The sequence below is a fragment of the Oryctolagus cuniculus genome, chromosome 3 (assembly GCF_964237555.1).
Source record: "Oryctolagus cuniculus chromosome 3, mOryCun1.1, whole genome shotgun sequence".
Taxonomy (NCBI): Eukaryota; Metazoa; Chordata; class Mammalia; order Lagomorpha; family Leporidae; genus Oryctolagus; species Oryctolagus cuniculus.
The window spans coordinates 153,352,162-153,372,120 of NC_091434.1; the positions used below are offsets into that span (position 1 = coordinate 153,352,162).

Consider the following 19,959-nt stretch of genomic DNA (forward strand, 5'->3'; position numbering starts at 1 on the left):
CTTTATTATTCTTTTCTCCCACAATGTTTTTCTGCAGAATGGAGTTTACTACAGCAGCTGTGGTTCTATTACCATCAATGTGGTACTGCGATGTGTGTTCAGATGGGTGGCATTTTAAACCAGCAAACTTTGACTTTTGTTTGGAGTCACACTTGTCAGACCTAATCTGAGGAGTGGTTCTACTGTTCAGGGGAAGTTTTAGGTCTCTTTGTGCTGAGACACCAAATTAAAAAAAAAAAAAACAAAAACAAAAACAGAAAATAAGGCGTTTTACTGAGTCAATAAAATTGGAGTGGATATAGCTTAAGGATATGTGACTTACAGCTGGAAATTTTATTCTAATTTCTTCTGATTATCAATTTTTAAGAACTAATTCATCTATGACTTCATATCCGCAAATGATACAGTTACTATCAGTTCTTCATAGAAAATTTTCCCAAACATACACATCCAGCATTTGGAAAACAACTGGAATCCGTTTTGCAGAGTATTAAATCATTTGCAAAATCCCTCTTTATAGATTAGTTATAAGGAAGTAATGAGAATTCCTAAGGAATGATAGTTCACACACACACCCCCCATTTAAAAATAATTAGCTTATTTAAACTGTAAAAGCCAGTATGAGATTTGTTTATTCACTTGAAATGATTGGCTCTCACTTGTTGACATAACAACAACTTGGGACTGTAGCTATTTAAAAAGAAAATATAATAGAAAGATGTAGGGGCGGGTGTCTGGCATAGAGATTAAGATTCATTTGGGAAGCCCACATCATATAGGAGTGCCTGGGTTCAATACCCCACTCTGGTTCCTGCTCCTACTTTCCTGAGGAGGTGCCTCCTGGAGGCAGCGGTGCTGGCTCCAGTGCTTAGATTCCTGCCACTTGAGAAGAGCTTGGAATGTAACAAATGCTCAATAAAAGTCAGCTGTTACTATGTTAGCACATCTATTATTCAGGTTTTCAGTAATTCAGAGCACATCAATGTGCCTTTAGTCATCTGTGGCACTGAGAGGGGATATGACACTGACTCAGCTATCCCCAGGGGCTTCTTATCTCACCTGGCACAAAACCCAAAGTCCATGCAATTGGCCACTTCTTGGACCTCATTGCTTGACAAAGGCCTGGCAACTTGTGTGTCTGGAATTCCCTCTGCCTTAGACACTCTACAAAGCTACCTCCTTCATTTGGTTTTCTGTTCAAGTGTCCCTACAGAAAGATCTCTCCTAATAATTCCAACAAGAAAAAAAAAAGAGCTTTTTGCTTTCCCTTCTACCTGGTCATCTCCCTATCTGCTTTGCTTTTCTTAATACTTAATAATTAGTAATAATTAATAATACTTAATAATTAGTAATGATAATTACACTAAGTATGTGTTATTTATTCTCTAAAAACCGTCTGTCCTCCACTTGAGTGTAAGCTCTTTGAGTTCTGGGAGTGTCATACATGGCTCTACCATAAGTCTAAAACATTGCCCATATGTAGGAGGCTCTCAAAACACAGTTATCAAACAATTGAATTAAATCATAGGACAGAAAAACATGTCGCACGAGGTGTACCCTTCAAGGCTTATTATCTTCTTTGAGAGAGGAACTGGTCCTAGCGGTCACAGTCTACTGTTGTTCCAATCACTTTAATTTTTCAAGTGATTGCTGAGGTAAATGATAATTTTTTTATTATACCCATCCAAGAGTTAATTGTTAACTTAAAAAATTCCCTTTATATCCACTCATTATATTTGTAATAGAACAACTAATTTAGTAGCTGGTTTGTTGGTTATTAGTGTTTAAATTCATCTTATGCATTAGGATGCACATATAGAAGAGTACCAGGAATATTCTGCATAGAATGTGCCTGGGAGACATTTCATTTTACAGATATGCTAATGCATAATTGTAATTCAATTGCATAGATTTCCTATTAATTTTGATAAGTAAAATTCATGAGGTCATTGTTATGGACTAGGGATCCTGCACTGGGTCCGAAAAGACCACACTAAAACAAGAATGGCGTCGCTCACACTAAAGTTCTGTGTTACCACGGGGTAGGTGTGCGGTGCAGTGGTAAAAACGCTGCTTGGACTGCCTGCACCCATTTCAGAGTGCCTGGGTTTGAGTCTGGCCTCAGTTCCCTAGTCCAGCTCCCTGCTGGCGTGCACTCAAGGAGGCAGCAAACATCGCTTAGGCAATTGGGCCCTTGCCCCCGACCAGGGAAACCTAGTTTTAGTCCCAGGCTCCTGGCTTAGGCCTGGCCCAGCTCTGTTAGCTGCATGTGGAGGGTCAACCAGTGGATAAAAGATTTCAGTTTGTCTCTGCCTTTCACATGGAAAATAAAATGTCCCCTGTCACCAAATCAAATGAAACTAAGCTGTTTTCTGAATGCTCCAGAAATCAGGAGAGTTAAGTTAAAAATCAGCAGAGTTAGAAATAATGAAGTTCCTTCTGTTTTAATCCTTACAAAAACTAATCTGATTCTAAGCAATACATTATTTTTCTATTGTTCTGTCTCCCTATTCCTGCCTTACAAAGAAAGTCACTTTTGAAGTGGCCATTTCTTTTCTTTTTTGCTTTTTTCAGCCCTTTTCTGTCTATAAAACTAAACTCTTCTGCCTAGCCCCTTGGAACATTTATTCCATTTTATTTTCACTATTTAGCATTTTATTAGTTTTAGACTTGCAAAATAAAGTCCATCAAGGTCTTTAACTTAAGATGATGTAATTTTGGGTTTTGTTTTCAGCATCTAAGTGGGAGGAAGGAAGAGCTTGGGGCCAGAACCTTGCCTGGGACTGAAAAGTGGACAGGGAAGAAGGGAGGGAAGCCAGTGGTTCTACCAGAGGATTCCCCAGGAGGCAGGAGGCTCATATTCCTCAAAGCCTAGCTGGTCACACCTTTTGACCCTCATGCATGAGATGCACTCCTTCCCATCAGACATACCCTTCACATCCACTCTGCTGCTTCCCAGCAAGAGGAGCAAACAGAGCAGAAGATAAATGAGAAGAGTCTGGTTCAGAAGCCATCGGCTTTCCCATCCTGGGAGGCTTCTGCATCATGATATGCTACTGGGGCTGGCCCAAAAAGGCCAGTCCCAATTGTAAGATCCATGGAAAGGTTCTGAATACTTCTTTTATCAGTAATGAAAACAAAGATGTCAGCCCATGTTCACGGAGACTGTAAAGTGTTCAAGTCTAACTCATATTTTTTTAAAAAAGGCTATCCAAATCAAGTCAAGCAAAGCTATCGTTTACTTGCTGTTTTACCCCATTAGTATTAGAGCTGCCCACAGATACACAGTCCGTCAGGGACTTGCACACTTCTGGCTTCATCACTTACTAGGTTTGTGGCCTTGGGCACACAATTTGACCTGTCTTTGCTTCAATTTCCTTATCTATCAAATGGGTAAAAGTATCTATCTCCTAGGTATGTTGTGAAGAATAAAAGACACCCAAAAAGCACTACACCTACTACCTGGCATGCGGTATGTACTTAATGATTGCCACGCACCCTTCAAGTTACTCATTCTGAGCCTAGCATTTGTTACCTTCCCCCAGTAGGCATGGTTCCCCTCCTCTGCTTAGTAACAGCCTGCCGAGCTCTAGCTGGATGCGTGGCTGCCCAGCAAAAGCCCCCATTTCCCAGCAGGTGCAGCCATGAGTATACATTCTAGTCCCTGGGGTGTGGGCAGAAATGAGGAGCGTAACCCAGCCTGCCTGAAAGGGAGGGCTTGCCCTCCAGGCACTCCTCCCTCGGGCTAGGATGTGGGAGTGGTGATTACCTTTGAGCTAGGGACACCAACACCACATAGGGAAAAGTGGAGCAGCCACAGGGCACCTCCCTGGACCTCCCACCTGCTGGGATTTATGCATTTGAAAAAAATAAACTTCCATGCTATTTAAGCTATAATTATTTGGTTCCTGTGAAAGTGGCCAAATCAACATGGTAACTAATGCTGGCCTATTTAGTCCATTTTTGAATTATAAATATTGTTAGCAATGCATCTTCATACGTATGGTCTATCCTTTCCATATGGATGGTTATTTGTTTGATGTCTAGTCCTTGTTCTATGAAGATGACCCCTCCTGACAAAATGATAATGCTTCACAAGTCACTGGTGGTCTCTTGGCACGGGCAATGGACTCCTAGACAGCAGTGACACATTCAGTCTATGTGAGGGGATGCCGCCAGGAGGGAAGGCAGTGGCGCAAGAGCACAGGGTCCAGGCTGAGTTGGGGCTGGCACTCCCTGCACATCCATGGCTACCCTGTATTCTGGTGCAGGGGTGGGAAACAGAGGCTTGCCCAGGGCGTCCCTACCAGCCGGAGGTAGTTCTGCAGCGTCTTCAGAGGAATCATGGATGCGTACGTCACACTACTAAGGCAGCCTTCTTGAGGGCCTGTAAGAAATAGACACAGGAGAGAAATGGGCTCGTCTCCATTCAATATAAATGACCAAAACACAACAGAATGCATCCTAGCATACCATACACTTGTGGACATAGGCAGACAGTTGAATTCCATCAAGAAGCACTGGTATGCATTTGCCATGGTGAAAATATTGCCATTCTCTGTATGGGCAGGTAGACAGCCACTGATCTTGGCCTCTCCAGAGCTCCCCCAGGAAACCTACCTACCTCCCCGCAAATCCAGCCCCCACACTGTAGCTGGTACCTGGAAGATTGCTGTTTTACTGTCCAGAAGCAAAAGTTATCATGGATAACCCCAATCCTCAGGAAGTTGTAGCCTTGGCCAACATTAATGCAGAGGTCTGGGATTTCCCTTTAGGTGTCAACCTCCCATTCCCCCAGCACTGCCATTCCCTCAATACGTTGTTTGAGCCTAAGGGGATTTTCTAGGGTATTTTCACTTTTTTTTTTCAGTAAATTGAGATCACACAATAAAACTTTATTAGTTGAGACTAAATATTTGAAAACTCACAAGTATGGAAAACACGTGATTAAATCAGCAGCCTTGTAGAGTCAAGGGCCAAGAAATTTTTTTTTTTTTTTTTTTTTTTTTGACAGGCAGAGTGGACAGTGAGAGAGAGAGACAGAGAGAAAGGTCTTCCTTTGCCGTTGGTTCACCCTCCAATGGCCGCCGCGGCCAGCGCGCTGCGGCTGGCGCACCGCGCTGATCCGATGGCAGGAGCCAGGAGCCAGGTGCTTTTCCTGGTCTCCCATGGGGTGCAGGGCCCAAGCACCTGGGCCATCCTCCACTGCACTCCCTGGCCACAGCAGAGGGCTGGCCTGGAAGAGGGGCAACCGGGACAGAATCCGGCGCCCCGACCGGGACTAGAACCCGGTGTGCCGGCGCCGCTAGGCGGAGGATTAGCCCAGTGAGCCGCGGCGCCGGCCGAAATTGTGTTTTTTTAAACCAGTTACTAGTGGGTTGATCTTAGGGCAAGAAAAACAACCTGAGTGAGCCTTAATTTTCTTGTGACTAAAATGAGGATAAGCAGGAATTACAAGGGTACCACAAGTAGTTCATAGAAAGATGTTTATTTTGGTGCAAAAATGTTTTTGGTATCTATGCATGGGGTCGGCAATGTGGCACAGGAGGTTAAGCCACTGCTTGGAACACTCAAATTCTATATCAAAGTGCTGGGTTCCACTTTTGATCCAACCACCTGCTCATGTATACCTTGGGAGGTAGCAGATGATGGCTCAAGTACTTGAGTCCCTGCCATCCACTGAGGAGACTCAGACGCTGCCTCCTGTTTTGAATTGGCCTAGCCTCAGCTATTATAGGCATCTGGAGAGTGAACTCTCTTGCTAGCTCTGCTTTCCAAATCAAAAGAAAAAGAATGTTGAAAAACAGAAAGGAGGTACATGCATATGTTTTTCAAAATATGCATTTTCCATGAAGTTTGTGAAAGCCCTTGTAAGCATTGGACTTCAAGTTTTTTTTTTTTTTACACCAAAATAAACTAATCATTTAATCCCATTTTCCATAGATTTTTTTGATGTACTTAAGTATTTTTCCCATTGAGTTGTTATAATGATTACATGATTTTACATTATATCTTATGCCATAAATAATGGGGCCTTCCACACAGAGGTGCTAACTGAACACTAGCCTTTTCCGTTATAATAATCACGTTATACACATATGTGGAGCAAACGTGGTGGCACAGTGAGCTACACTGCCACCTGCAACATTGGCATCCCGTGTCAGCGTGCTAGTTTGCGTCCTGGCTGCTCTGCTTCCAATCCAACTCCCAGCTAATGTGTCTTGGTAGACAGTGGGGGAATGGTCCAAGTACTTGGGCCCCTGCCACCCATGTGGGAGACCAAGATAAAGCTCTGGACTCCCAGCTTCAGCTTTGACCAACTCCAGCCATTGTGACCATTTGGGGAGTGGAGCAGCAGCTGGAAGATCTCTCCATCACTCATTCCAATCAATCAATCAATCAATCAATCAACCCACACTGTGCTTGACAGTATCAAAAGACATTTCTGTTTTTATCATCTCTGTCACTCTCAAGTTACATGTCCCTGAGGCCTTCGCTTGTTCCTCGTGTGGGAAGCGATCAGAAGGGTCAGAACCAGTAAACTCGACAGAGAGCAACATGGGTGTTAGAAATATGGCTTTGGATTTTTCTTTCTCTTGCTCCAGTGTTTCAAAAGTCATCTCAGCACCTCACAGTGGGAGTCCTACCTGCAGGGCTAGAGGAAGCAGGATGAAAACACGCAGACTAAAGAAGCCGCACCGTGAGCCAGCCACGGAGCAAACTGTCTTTGCACACCCTCTTGGGATGGAACAGCATTACCTGACAGAAGCGCCGTGACTTGCTCTGTCTTGTTCTTCCTCACGAAGTCCCACGGGGACGGGGCGAAGCTCCGACCTGCTGGCCACGGCATATTTCCTAGTTTGAAAAAATGAAACAAAATGTCAGTGGCAGCTCGAAAGAAATTTCTCTCTTAAGGGTACACATATATTCTCCTCTATAAGAGCCCCATGGAATCCATAGCTCAAATAGTCAAGGGCACACACAAGAACATCTAGAAGGTCACACAAGGGATTAACTCCTAAAAACAAAACAAAACAAAACCCTCTGTGGAAGGTCTTCACACTACTGAATTCCCCAAAGCAGTCCTTAGGAGGAATTTAAGGAGATATCCAGATGGCAAGGATATCAAGATAGCAAAAAAATAATACCAAATACTTCCGGGGTTGAGTTCTGAAGAGCAAAGACAATGGAACCTAAAGCTGCTTTCTGGCTCTTACAATGCCTGCTTTACAAAGCCCAAGCACTGCGGAAGAAACATCAGAACCTTTATGATCTGGTCTTTGCACCCCTTCCAGCACATTCTAGATCCCCGGGGTGGGGTGGGGGGTACTTTCAGGTGCTCAAAATAAGGCAAGCCCGCTCCCAGCCAGGTCCTCTGCCCTTCCTGCTCTGGCAGGAACCACTTCACAGATGTTTTCTCTCACCAGGCTTAGTAGTAAGTACTGTCACCTCACCCCTTCCACAGGGCAGGTTTTAACTATCTATGATCAGCATGAGCTTAAGATAAAGCATATCCCACCTACAGTCCTCTATCTGTTGGCCTGAAATTCTAATGTAGTTTGGGCTATGATCCAGCAAAATCACTTACACACTATGCACCAATAACAATGCTGCAATTACCCATCGTCAAGTGGCTACAGTCAGGCACTGGAACTAAGTCCTTTAACCACAAAAACTCAATGATTTTTAGACCTGAAGTGCCACTAGTGTTCTACACATCTGTGATAAGCACAAGCACTGGGCAGGGTCAAGCCTTAGCACCCACTACTCCTGCAGCTATGTTTATCTGGTGGAGGGGAACGTGCATGTGCCTTGGCCAACTTCTGGATTGGCTATAGCAAGGCTGCTGAGGTCCCATTGCCTTTAGATCCTTGTAGTGTGGCCCTCGTTTGCCAGACAGTGGCACAGTCACACTTTGAATAACACTCTGTCATGCGACCAGAATATGTTCCTGAGAATCATCTTCTACTTATTTTCTGAATGCAAATCAATGATCTAACATTTCTGTAATAATCTGAATGATCATGCTAAAGATTCATACAATCAAGTTTTCATGAATTTTTTTTTCTACAAACCAGTGGTAATAAACGTTTTCCAAGGGAAGTAGCACATATGAGCGAGGAGAATAAAACACTTCCTGATAGAAGATGATACATCCATGTGAATAGCAAAAGCACACCCTCCCCTCAGCCATGAGCCTTCCTTTTCAACATGCTGCTGTTGAAGTATACAAGCTTCCCACTGGACAGGCTGTGACTTGCATCCTGACTGCTTTGCTCATTAATTGTGTGACTGCAGCTAAGTCCTCTTTACCTACTTATCTGTATAATGAGGCTGTTGGAAGGACCATTTGTTTATAAAGCTCCCAGCACGGCCTTGCAAGGGAGTAGATTCCCCAGTTCTCCTGGTCCAAGAGCAAGGAAACTACCCAAGGATGAATAACACATATGGAGCACTTACCACGCTCACCAGAAAGCAAACCTTATATTTTTAAGTCCTTTGGAGTCTGCTTTATGGTGTCTATCAAGCAGAAATAACCAGTTAGTGCCTGACTCATCCCATATGGAGCTTTGAGCCTGTCTTCATTCAAGTGCTTCTTCCAAATCTAAAGTCCTTCAGGGCACTTATCCTGGAGGGAAGGTAGTAACCCACCACAGCACCCCTGGCAAGACCCAAGACAAATCCAAAGCCGAGTTCAGGGCTGTACATCAGTAAGCAGCTGCGTTGTGCTTAGTTTGTTGCATTTATTTAAAACACCAGGCATGATCACCGAGCCTCATCAAGGGCTCTCATGTTCCTAATGCTTGAGTATTACTTGAGGCATAAAAGCTGTTATATTATCAGGCAACATTACGTAATGGCTACATTGTGACTATTCAAATTTTTCAGTGCCAGCAGCTGCCACAAGGGAACTCTGAATGCTTCATCAATGAATGTCAGATTATGAAGCCCACACATGCAAATAAACCCAGAAATGCAATGTTCTCTTCACAGTGAGAGTGCTGGTACCTAGCGTGATGGATCGTACGCTGCTTGCGCTGAGGCCGATGCTAGAGTCGGTGGTGTTATTAAATGCCACGTCTTCCAGACTCCACCACCCATCAGAAGAGATTGCTTGAAAATGATTTGTCAGAGCTTGACTCACTGCTTTTGAAAAATCATCCCACGATGTCTGTTTGCGGATACTTAAAGTACATATTATGTTTTCGCATTCAAAATCATCGGAACCACAGTTGTCTGGTTGAATCTCACCTACGGAAATCCTTAAGGGTATTTTAAGAGCATCTGTTAGAAGAATAAAAGAATTACATGTTTAAAAGTAAATCCTGATAGAAAAAAATAACAAAATCAGTATCTTAACTAAGCAAAAAAACAAAAACAAAAAAGCAATATTAGTATACAAATTAGGCAGAAATGAACATCTGTAAAAAAGTCAAAGAAAAGTTATCATTTTTAAAGTAACATTGAGTGTTCTTATTCTAGAGTAAACTTTGTTCTCCCAATCTCTTCACATGTCTTTGGAAATATATTAGGTGAACTGTCACTTTTTCATTTCTTATTTTTTAAAGATTTATTTATATATTTTGAAAGAGTTACAGACAGAGGCGGGGAGACAGACAGAGGGAGATGGTCCATCAACTGGTTCAATCCCTAGATGGCTGTAATGATCAGTGCTGGGCCAGGCCAAAGCCAGTAGCTTCTTTCAGGTCTCCCACATGGACGACAGGGACCCAGGTACTTAGGCCACCTTGCACTGCTTTTCCCAGGCTCATTAGCTGGGAGCTGGATCAGAGGTGGAGTAGCTAGGACATGAACTGGTGCCCATGTGAGATGCCAGCATTGCAGGCAGCAGCTTTAACCACTATGGCACGATACCATCTCTGTGAGATGTGTTTTGTTACATGTATCTTTAGTCCTTTCTTTATCATTGACTCCCTTCAGCAAGATTATCTTAAAAAAATACCTGGAAGAATCTCACTTGACCTTGAATTCTTTGTATTCTTCTTATCTTCATAGACAATGCCATGAACAAGGAAGCTTAAAGGGGGAATAAGTCAGTATGCTTAGAATAAAGGCTTAGATTCATATAGAGCTTGGTTTGCACCTCAAGTTCAGCCTTCTACCAGCTATATGTACTTGATAAATTGCCTTGATCTCTCTATACTGAAATTTCTTCTTGTATAAAATGGAAGGAATATGCACGGAGTTGTTAGGAAGAGTAAAAGAACTTGCATTTGTGGTAGGTTTGACAAACTTTTTACATGGTAAACAGGAGCTATTATTTTCTTTTTAAAGACTGTATTTATTTATTTGAAAGGCAGAGTTACAGAGAGAGAGGGAAGGTAAAGAAAGAGAGAGAGAGAGATTTGCCATCTGCTGATTCACTCCCCAAATGGCCTCAACAGGCAAGGCTGGGCCAGGACGAAGCCAGGAACCTCATATGGGCCTTCTGTCAATGTGGTAGGAGCTCAAGGACTTGGGCCATCTTCCACTGGATGGAGCTGGATGGGAAGTGGAGCAGCTGTGACTTGAATCAGTGCCCATATGGGATGCTGGCATTTCAGGTCGCAGCTTTTACCCACTATGCCACAATGGCAGCCCCGTAGGAGCTTTATTAATGAGCTTTTCCATCTCTCTTTGACACCCACTGAAGGAGGCTCCACTGAGGCGGGTGGTACCACATCTACTTCTGCTCTTATGCACTGAGTGCCTACTAAGAGTCACTTGTGTTTGTTCCCAAGTCTTTTATGTCTGCTTAGCTCATTATTCTAATTAGTGCATTAAATATCCCACAAACTGATGAAATAGGAATTACTTTCCCTATGAAAGTTGAGTTGAATGCCAGCTAATGAAGTATGTGATAATTATAGGAAATATGAAAAAAGTACAATCATCTTTGGACAGATCCCACCTTTAGTCTATCACAAATGTGGTCAGGTACTCAAACACTAGAAATCATAGATGATGCATTATAGGTAGGCTTGTGCAAACAAGAATATGAGGGTACTTCCAAAGCTTCAGGAAGATGGAATTAAAAGATGAGTTTACATGTATTTTGGTGCATAAAAATTCTGAAGTTCATGTTGCTCCTTTGCCATTCCCTTTACTTTTTTAAAACTCCTTAATAATAGAGTATTCAGGGCAACTTTCTCCTATTTTTTCTATGTTTAGTCCCATAATAAGTGATCTCATCTAGTCCCATGATTTCAAACATCATTGATAGAGTGCTGACTCCCAGATTTATACATCCAGCTCACACTTGTCTCCAGAATTTCTGCTGACTTGACATCTCCACATGCACATCCTGACAGACATCTCAGATTCACACATTCAGAACAGAACTCCTGACCTTCAGTACCAAAACCTGCCTCACGCACAGCATCCTCTTGAAGATAACAGTGACTCCATCCTGCCAGTTGCTCAGACTGAACACCTGACTTATCCCGGAATCCTCCCTCTCATACACTGCCTCAGTCCGTGAGGATTTTCACCTCTATATTCAGCTGTATCCAGACCCAAGCACTTCATCTGCTACAGTCCTACATACAACCATCATTATTGTGTCTCACCTGCTTTCCCATAGTCTTGTCCTAACAGATGATTCTAATTTTACCCATGATTTAGTACAACCTGTTCTCCAAAAGCAGCCAGTGACACTGCTACAATGCACATCAGCTCTGTCCCTCTCATGGTAACCCTGAGTCTTTACAAGAGCCCACAGATGCCAATAGACCTCCACCCTATCCTGCAACTTCTCTGACCTACGTTCCTACCTATCTCCCCTCTCTTTTCCCAGTCACCTTGTTCTTCTTTCAGTTCCTCAGACACATCAGGTGCATCCTACCTCAGGGCTTCTATGTGCTTGATATGTTCCTCTTGGAAAAATTTACCTGAAATCTCTACATAGCTGCCCTTTACCTTTGCTTAAATGTCGTACCAGCGAGGCTACCTTCACCAACACTGTGAAAACTAAAACCCAGCCCGTCTCCTCATCCCCCTTGGTCATTTTCATAGCACATCGCACCATTTTACAATGCCATATAACAAATTATTTTTGAGTTTATTGTTCACTTGCTGTCTCTTAATGTTAGACTGTAGGTTCATGATGGCAATCTTCTTGAAAAATTCTCTGACATACCCACGTGGCTAGGACAGTGCTCGGCACATACAGGAGTTCAGTGGATGCTTGTTGAAGGAATAAATGAAAGGGTAGACTTTTGCAAGAGTTTCCCCAATTCCTTTCCATATTATGCATTTCTTAAAATAATCAGTTTCTGCCAACAAAACTGCTTGAAACTTGTCTCACTTTTAGTAACGACTTCCTATTTGCCAAATGCGATTAGCTCTCTTCTCAACCCACACTCTAGGGCGTTTGATGCTATTGAATTATTTCTTCCTCTCTGAAACAATCCTAACTTGAGCCTGATAAGACTATTGTTTTCTCACTCTCTTCCCTTCTAATATTTTTTGTAAGCAACTTTGTCCTCTATGCTGTCCTCGAAATCAGGATGCCTTTAGGCTTGGTCTCCGGGCCTCTTTTTCCTGATCCTACACTTCTCTCCCTGTTAGTGATGGGTCTGTGTCTTGGCAGCCATGGCACTCTTCTCTAGCCCAGCTGCCACTCAGCTATTTCAGACCCCCATTCCCTCCCCTACTTGGTACAGTCATCATTTCCCTTTAGGGCATCCTATACGGAGACAATATGTTCACATTACCAACCTCTCATGTCAATCATTCAACTATTTTTCAGTATCCACAGCATTGTGTCAAAACTTACTCATAGGATTGAACCACAGTGCATAATACATACCTTTCCATCCTCACCTGCCTCTTGTCCCCTGCACTGAAGATAGGGTTAACTGCCCATAGAGACTCTAAAGCACCGTGCACACCAATGCCTGCAGACATGCTGTTGGTTCACCTGGAATTCTCTACCTTCAGCTCTTTTTGAGCCCAGCCCTTCTGTTCTCACTTCAGTCCTCCATGGGGAAGCTCTTACCTCACATACACTGACACTTTGCCTCATTTAAAGTACTCATAACAAATATAGGCTTGGAGTTGTATTTTTAAAACTTTACACAGATGGTTTTATATTACATTTCCTTTCATAGCTGCCTTCTTAACATTTCTGAGTGTTGCTATGGTGATTTCTGTAGGTAAAACTTATTTTTATGTGCTGTTTGTAACTTTAGAACATGGATTTTCTACTATCCATTCTCCTAAAAGATTTCCATTTGGAATGCTTTCCAGGTTCTCCTAGGACCTACAATGTTGCAGTAAACATCTTCACTTGTCTTCTGGCACACAGGTTCCAGAAGCTTATGGACCGAAATAAAGAATAAAACAGGTTTGTTAAATAAAGATAAAGGGCCTCCTTTGTGTTGCTTTGACATCCTCTGTTCCTCTGTGCTTACCCTCTACACAGCATTTGCACTGACAGGTTCTATTGTCAGCTGTATGGAAGTCGTCTTCCAATCTAAATGCACATCCTTTTATTTCACTTCTCACACATCGTCAGAATCACAAACCTTACAGAGACTAAGAAATTATTCACTCTTTCATCCACCAACATATAAGCAATTATTATCCCCAATTAACAGATGAGCAAACTGAGGTCAGGGACTGTTTAGCATCTTGCCTGAGGTAACACAGACCTCAAAGAAGCCTGGGACTAAGTCCAGTTTTCCACAAGATGTGCACTTACAAGTCTTGCCGACATGTCTGAGACAGGAATTACACCTGGGTCCCTGGGCGAAATATTTTGTTAAAGGATTTACCAGTCCCCATGTTTAGGATTTTCCATCCCTCCCCTCACTGGATGTCATTTTCCTGTCTACCAACTTAATCTAACTCCTGATACACTTAATTTAAACTTCTTGGTGCTATACTTGTTCCCAGACTCTCTATAGATGGATTTGTCTCATATGGAACTACCTACTTGGTTTTCTAAAAAATATTTATTTATTTGAAAGGCAGAGTTACAGAGAGAGGCAGAGGCAGAGAGAGATCTTTCATCTGCTGGCTTATTTCCCATAAAGCCACAATGGCTGGAGCTGGGCCAGTCCAAAGCCAGGAGCCAGGAGCTTCTTCTAGGTCTCCCACATGGATGCTGGGGCACAAGGACTTGGGCCATCCTCCACTGCTTTCCCTGGTCCATTAGCAGGAATCTGGATCAGAAGTGGAGCAGCCGGGATTGGAACTGGTGCCCACACGGGATGCCAGTGCTGCAGGTGGTGGTTTAACTTGCTACATCAGTGCCAGCCCCTGCCTACTTGATTTTAAAACACCACTTGAATTATATGCACTCTTGAGAATCTCATTAGCTCTTTTTTTCTCGTCGTGTGAAATCAAAACTACTAATACTGCACTACACTGTCTCAAACATCCACTTCCCTGTACCAATTTTCCAGCTCTAATTCAGCCAAGCCAATGTTCTTCTCCTTCATGTCCCACATACTGTAACTATCAATGTGTATTTCTTTCATTTCTCCATGTTTAATTTCAAAAATGGAATTTAAATAAATGATAGCATTAGCATTTCAGAATAAATTTTCAGTCCAATAGAAAATTTTCCATTTCCCTGTCAGTTCACGTTCTGTTGATGTACCTAAAAAGCTGCAACGTTTTTACCAAAGAGTTCTTTTGGCTTGGACAAAGTCTATGAGGCACAGTTTCAGTCAACAGTGATTCAGAAGTTTAAGGTCCTGAAAGTGAGATTTTGATAAAGAATGTAGTCCTTGTGCGAACCAAAAATTTCTCATTTTCTTTTATCCCTTATTAAAATATCCTTATAGTTTACACATATTCTTCCCAACATTCTGAAGTTTCCTTTACCAGATAAGAGAATACACATCTATGTATTGGACTGAAGGTTAAAACTACTAACTTTTAAAATTCTGCTTTTCTTAAAGTTGAACTACTGACACGGTTGGTTGGATCAACAGATTGGGTTATAATCTTGACACAAGAGGTCATAATATTTTATATGATCTGGAACTTCATATTCACAAACACACGAATGAAGCTTTCATAAAATACGCTGAGGAATACATGCTCTCAGAGCTGGAAGCAATCCCAAAGATTATCAGTTATCTTCAGAGATGGGTGGGCAACCAGGCACTGGGAGACACACAGGCTGCCTGGTTCATGGAGGCAGCTGATGCAGAGTACACAGTGAGGATTCCTCATCCCTGTCAGTCTAATGTCTACAAAGATAATCTAAGTCATATGAAAATAGTGACAATTATTTAAATTGCTCTCCTAGGTCAATAAGATACAAGGGAGAGCTAGCATTATTTGAATAATGATTTAGTTGTGCAAAAAACCATTATGTGTGAAAAAGAAATAACAGCCACATTCATAATCAATAAGGTGCTTTTGCAGTAGCTGGGACACAGAAAACGTAAAGAGGATGAGGAAACTGTGGTTGCAGTAATATTTTTTTCATTATTCCAGAGGTACCAGCAGAGTACAGGAAAAACTAACAACAGGATTCAAACATCACTCACTCAGATTCTCCAGCAAGTGCTTGCAGTCATCAGTAGCAACATCATGCACAGTCCGATTGCACTTGTCTCTCTTTTCTGGCTCCAGCCCTCCGTGCCTACATAAGATTTCTAGGCAGTTCTGTAAAGACAAGAACTCCATTATCTCCGAATCCAAATGAATTAAATTGAATACAAAACCCAAGAGAAAAGCCAGCTGCCTGTAGCAAGCCAATCAAGAATTCACAGCAAGAAATCTTATTTCAATTCCAGCAATCCAAACATACAGATTAATCTCCGATTAATGTAAAGATTGTCTGGGAATGCAAATCAAAGAGTGCTTCATTTAAATGAGAACCACAGATAATAACGTAGCTCCAAATAAAGTCTTTTATGTGTCCAGGAAAAAAATGTAGCTTACTAATCAGTTTGCAGTGTAAAATTAAGAGTAAAATTGCCTTCAGCAGACAGTATCCTATTATGGTACTTTGGCAAAATAAAGCAAAAAGACTTTTGCTACAACTGGATGTCCCTTGCTGTCTTTGAGACTTCAAACTACTTCCCTGGAAATGTAAGTGCAGGGGTCCAAGTTTACCAATTCTGTATAGAATCTTCATAAGCACTTACATATTTGAGATCACATACTGACCTACTTTTTATTTAAATATGTGGACTCCGTGTTGATCATGCTTTTTAGAAAACAATTCTCAGTAGATATTGAAGTTACATTCCCTCTATGTCTCAGTTTTTTCTTTTTCTGTGTTGGTTACATAAATATCCATTCAAAATATATCAGTAACTATGAACTGAATAGTCTTTGTCACCAATAATTTTTCAAAGGTGAAGTAAAAACTATACACATTCACATATTCTAATAAAAAACTGCAGTGCAGGGTATTGCATGAAGAATTCTGCTACGTCAACTTTTACACTTCATGACTTCTCTACTGATTTTCCAGAATACACAGAAAAGTGAATAGATCCGAAATCATGAGAAGGAACCAACAACTCCAACAAGCAATGTCCCTCCCATTGATCCTCTATACACACTCACTCACTCACTCACCCTCTCATGCTAGTAAACAGGCAGCCAGAAAGCCTTCTCATCTTGCTGTAGAACTCCCTTCTTCTGTTTTGCCAAGTACACTTTTCCTTTTCTAATGTGAAGCATAGCATCCACACAGAGAGGTAACACAAAGAATCGGACGGCTTGAAGCATCAGCCCAGGGAAGATCCTCACAGGAGCACTGCAGAAGCCTATGTTTCACCTGAGTCACCCCCAATTCCCTCGCCTCCAAGGTCAATACTCTCCTGAGTTTCAGGATCAGAGATTTGTTTAGCCTATTTCTTAACTATACAAATGGAATCATACTGTAGTTATACTCTTATATTTGGCTTCCTTAATTCAACATTGTCTTCAGACTCATTCATGTGCTGGGAATAGTCATAATTCACATTCTTATTTAAAAAAATAAGACTCCTATGTGGTATTTTTTTTTTATGACAGGCAGAGGGACAGTGAGAGAGAGAGACAGAGAGAAAGGTCTTCCTTTGCCGTTGGTTCACCCCACAATGGCCGCCTCGGCCTGCGCGCTGTGGCCGGCGCACCGCGCTGATCCGATGGCAGGAGCCAGGTGCTTCTCCTGGTCTCCCATGGGGTGCAGGGCCCAAGGACTTGGGCCATCCTCCACTGCACTCCCTGGCCACAGCAGAGAGCTGGCCTGGAAGAGGGGCAACCAGGACAGAATCCGGCGCCCCAACCAGGACTAGAACCCGGTGTGCCGGCGCCGCAAGGCGTTGGATTAGCCTAGTGAGCCACGGCGCCGGCTCTATGTGGTATTCTTATATCAGGGGTGGGGAACCTTTTTTTCTGCCAAGGGTCATTTGGATATTGATAACATAATTCATGGGCCACCCAAAATTATCAACTTAAAAATCAGCCTGCTATAGCATTAGAGAATTTCAAATCCCACCTGAAGTTACCTTGGCAGAGCCAGACAAAATGATTTCACAGGACTTACACATGGGCCAGATGTTCCCCAATGCTGCTCTATGAATATACCACAGTTTACCAATCCATTTACTTGCAGGTGGACATTTGTGTTCTACTAATACCATCCTAGTGCACATTTTCTGGAGGTCACGTGCTGGGCATATATACCAGTACTGGGCTGCAGGCATCTCTCCTATGTTAGTATATACTGCAAAGAGCTTCTCAACACGGCTATATCACTTCCCACTCCCACAAGGAAGATGTGTGACTTCCAGTTGCTTCATATTGCTTCCCAACATCCTTTTAATGCAATTAGGAGTTCAGAACAAAGGATAGGAGCTCTCTAAGGGGCAGAAAGAATAAAACAAAGTATGATAAAACCACCTAAAAGTGAAATTTGAGCAGAAGGCTTATGCTGGTTGGACAGAAAAGCTGTTACAGAGAACATTTTTGGAGTTAGGGAAATGAAAGTCCTGCAAACCACAAGAGTGGGACCAGAGGACTCCTCAGGAAAGCAAACTCATCTGCTTGCAAAGGGAGACACCATTTCTCATCCCGGAGCTGCTCCGATCATGGGGCTCCAAGTCTGGCTTTCATGGCTCTGTGGTTCACACTCAAGAAATCACTAAGCTAAGGAACTGACAACAAAGTCAAACATACAAAGAATACTTCTCATCAAACTGTTATTCCTCATTTGTTAGAAATCAGTAAATCAATATATTTAATGAGAAACTCAGATAATACTGACAAATTAACTCTAAGAAGCTTAAATAGCACGAAATCTGAAAACTAAACTTTGTAAATTCCCAATATGGGAAAAGAGAAAAAACACATTTGTTATATAAGTTAATAATTGTAGCAAAATTGTATAAGCACCAAAGACAACTTGATTATAATCCTGCCAATACACATGATTATATCTAGCTATCGAAAATTTATCTGAAGTTTCTTTGGTTGTTATTTCAGATTCCTTATCTGGGTTTCAATTATCTGTATCTCATATGGTTGTTATATGAAAAGTATATATAAAGCACTTTTATTCTTGATGTGCACTATACTCTAATATATATTAGCAGCTGGTACTATTCTAATAGACACCATCACCACCAATTAGAAAACAAACCAAGTATTCAGTTCACTGGTGAGATATTATAGCACATCCCAAATACCACCAATCCCAGGCTACTTCTAGGAGGTATTTCTTCAAGTTACAAACAAGAATGACAAAAGATGCAAGACACATATTTACAGCTCTGCTAAGATTCTTTCATTTCTTACCTCCAAAGCGAATTACTTCTAATGTCTATTGTGCTCAGGTAGGTGAGTGGGCAACATTAAAAGTAGTGACTTTCTCTTTAAGGAAGTATGAAATGTCAGTGTCCTTGTGGGTAGGGTCATCCAAACACTGCTACAAGTGCAGATTCTACCGCTGCTCTGGCTCCACGGGGAACGTAAGGAAGATGAAACCTGTGATCCAATGGACACTGAACAGCTACAATAAGCATTTAAGTACACGGTAAGTTCCAGTCACAGTTCCAACACTTTGCAAGTATGTAACGTTCATTTAACTCCTAGATGACTTTTTCAACATGGTACTAAACACTTGTGCCAGCTGATGAGTTAGGCCTGAGGGTCCTGAAGATGAAGAAGGTGGCAGTTGCAGGTTGTAGGCAGAAATGCAAAGTATTGCAGAGAGTTAGGCTTGGGTGGAATGGGCACTGGGAAGGGGGCTGTGGAAGGGATGAGAGAAAAGGATTACTTATGGAGGGACAGGAAGTGAGAAAGACTGAGGGAAGCTATGGAGGCTCTCTCCATGCTGGGGTTGTAGGAGGAGGAAAAGTGCTATGACACCAGTCACTGATTCTTGAAATGCATCCCCAGGAGGCTGAAATTGGGCAAGGTGTCCTATCCAAGTGATATGGAGCAAAGAGTCGTGATGAATCAGATTAAGCAGAAATCCTGTTAATTAGGATACACATTCATTTGCTGTAAGAGAGACTAAAAAGGTACTTCAACTTTCACTTGTACTCACACCTCAGTTACCAAAATGTAGGGATGTAGTTTTAGTTACTTGCAATAGGAGGCTGGAGATTGTTAGGTGACCATGGGCCCTGCAAAAACAGGGGGATCCATCATTACAGAGGAAGGGTAGAAGAGATGGTGAGGAATGACAGGCAGTCTCTACCATGTTCATTTAAGGAGAGCTGAGAAGCAAAGTCCCAGTGCCTGGGAGACTAAGTAGAAACCCCAAGCCAAAGTATTAGAGACAAAATCAAAGTCACTATCAGCAGTCAGTACTTTGAGAATAGGCAGAAGGAGAGAAAACGAAAACAATTTGCAAGTGCACAAGTGAGGCCCAACTCAAGTGCTGGGGTGTGGGTGTACCTATTTTGCAGGGCCAGGGAGAAGAAGCCATTCAAATGGGAAATGCTGCAAAAAGCAAAAAGGTTGCCCTAGGTGTGAGTGCTCATAGATGAAGTC

The 19,959-nt window shown here is 42.3% G+C and overlaps 1 protein-coding gene across 7 annotated transcripts in view; it reads right to left on the minus strand.

Annotated features, from left to right (window-relative positions):
* CTTNBP2 (cortactin binding protein 2) overlaps positions 1-19,959 on the minus strand; it is a 192,046-nt gene that overhangs the window by 40,825 nt on the left and 131,262 nt on the right. For all 7 annotated transcript variants that reach the window (XR_011387007.1, XM_070069817.1, XM_051847988.2 and 4 more), the window contains 4 exon segments: positions 15,510-15,627; positions 9,010-9,285; positions 6,760-6,855; positions 4,308-4,387 (listed from right to left, as the gene is read on the minus strand). Coding sequence is in view for 6 of the 7 variants with exons in the window: in XM_070069817.1 (XP_069925918.1) it covers positions 4,308-4,387; positions 6,760-6,855; positions 9,010-9,285; positions 15,510-15,627 (570 nt within the window). In the remaining variant the exon portion in view is untranslated.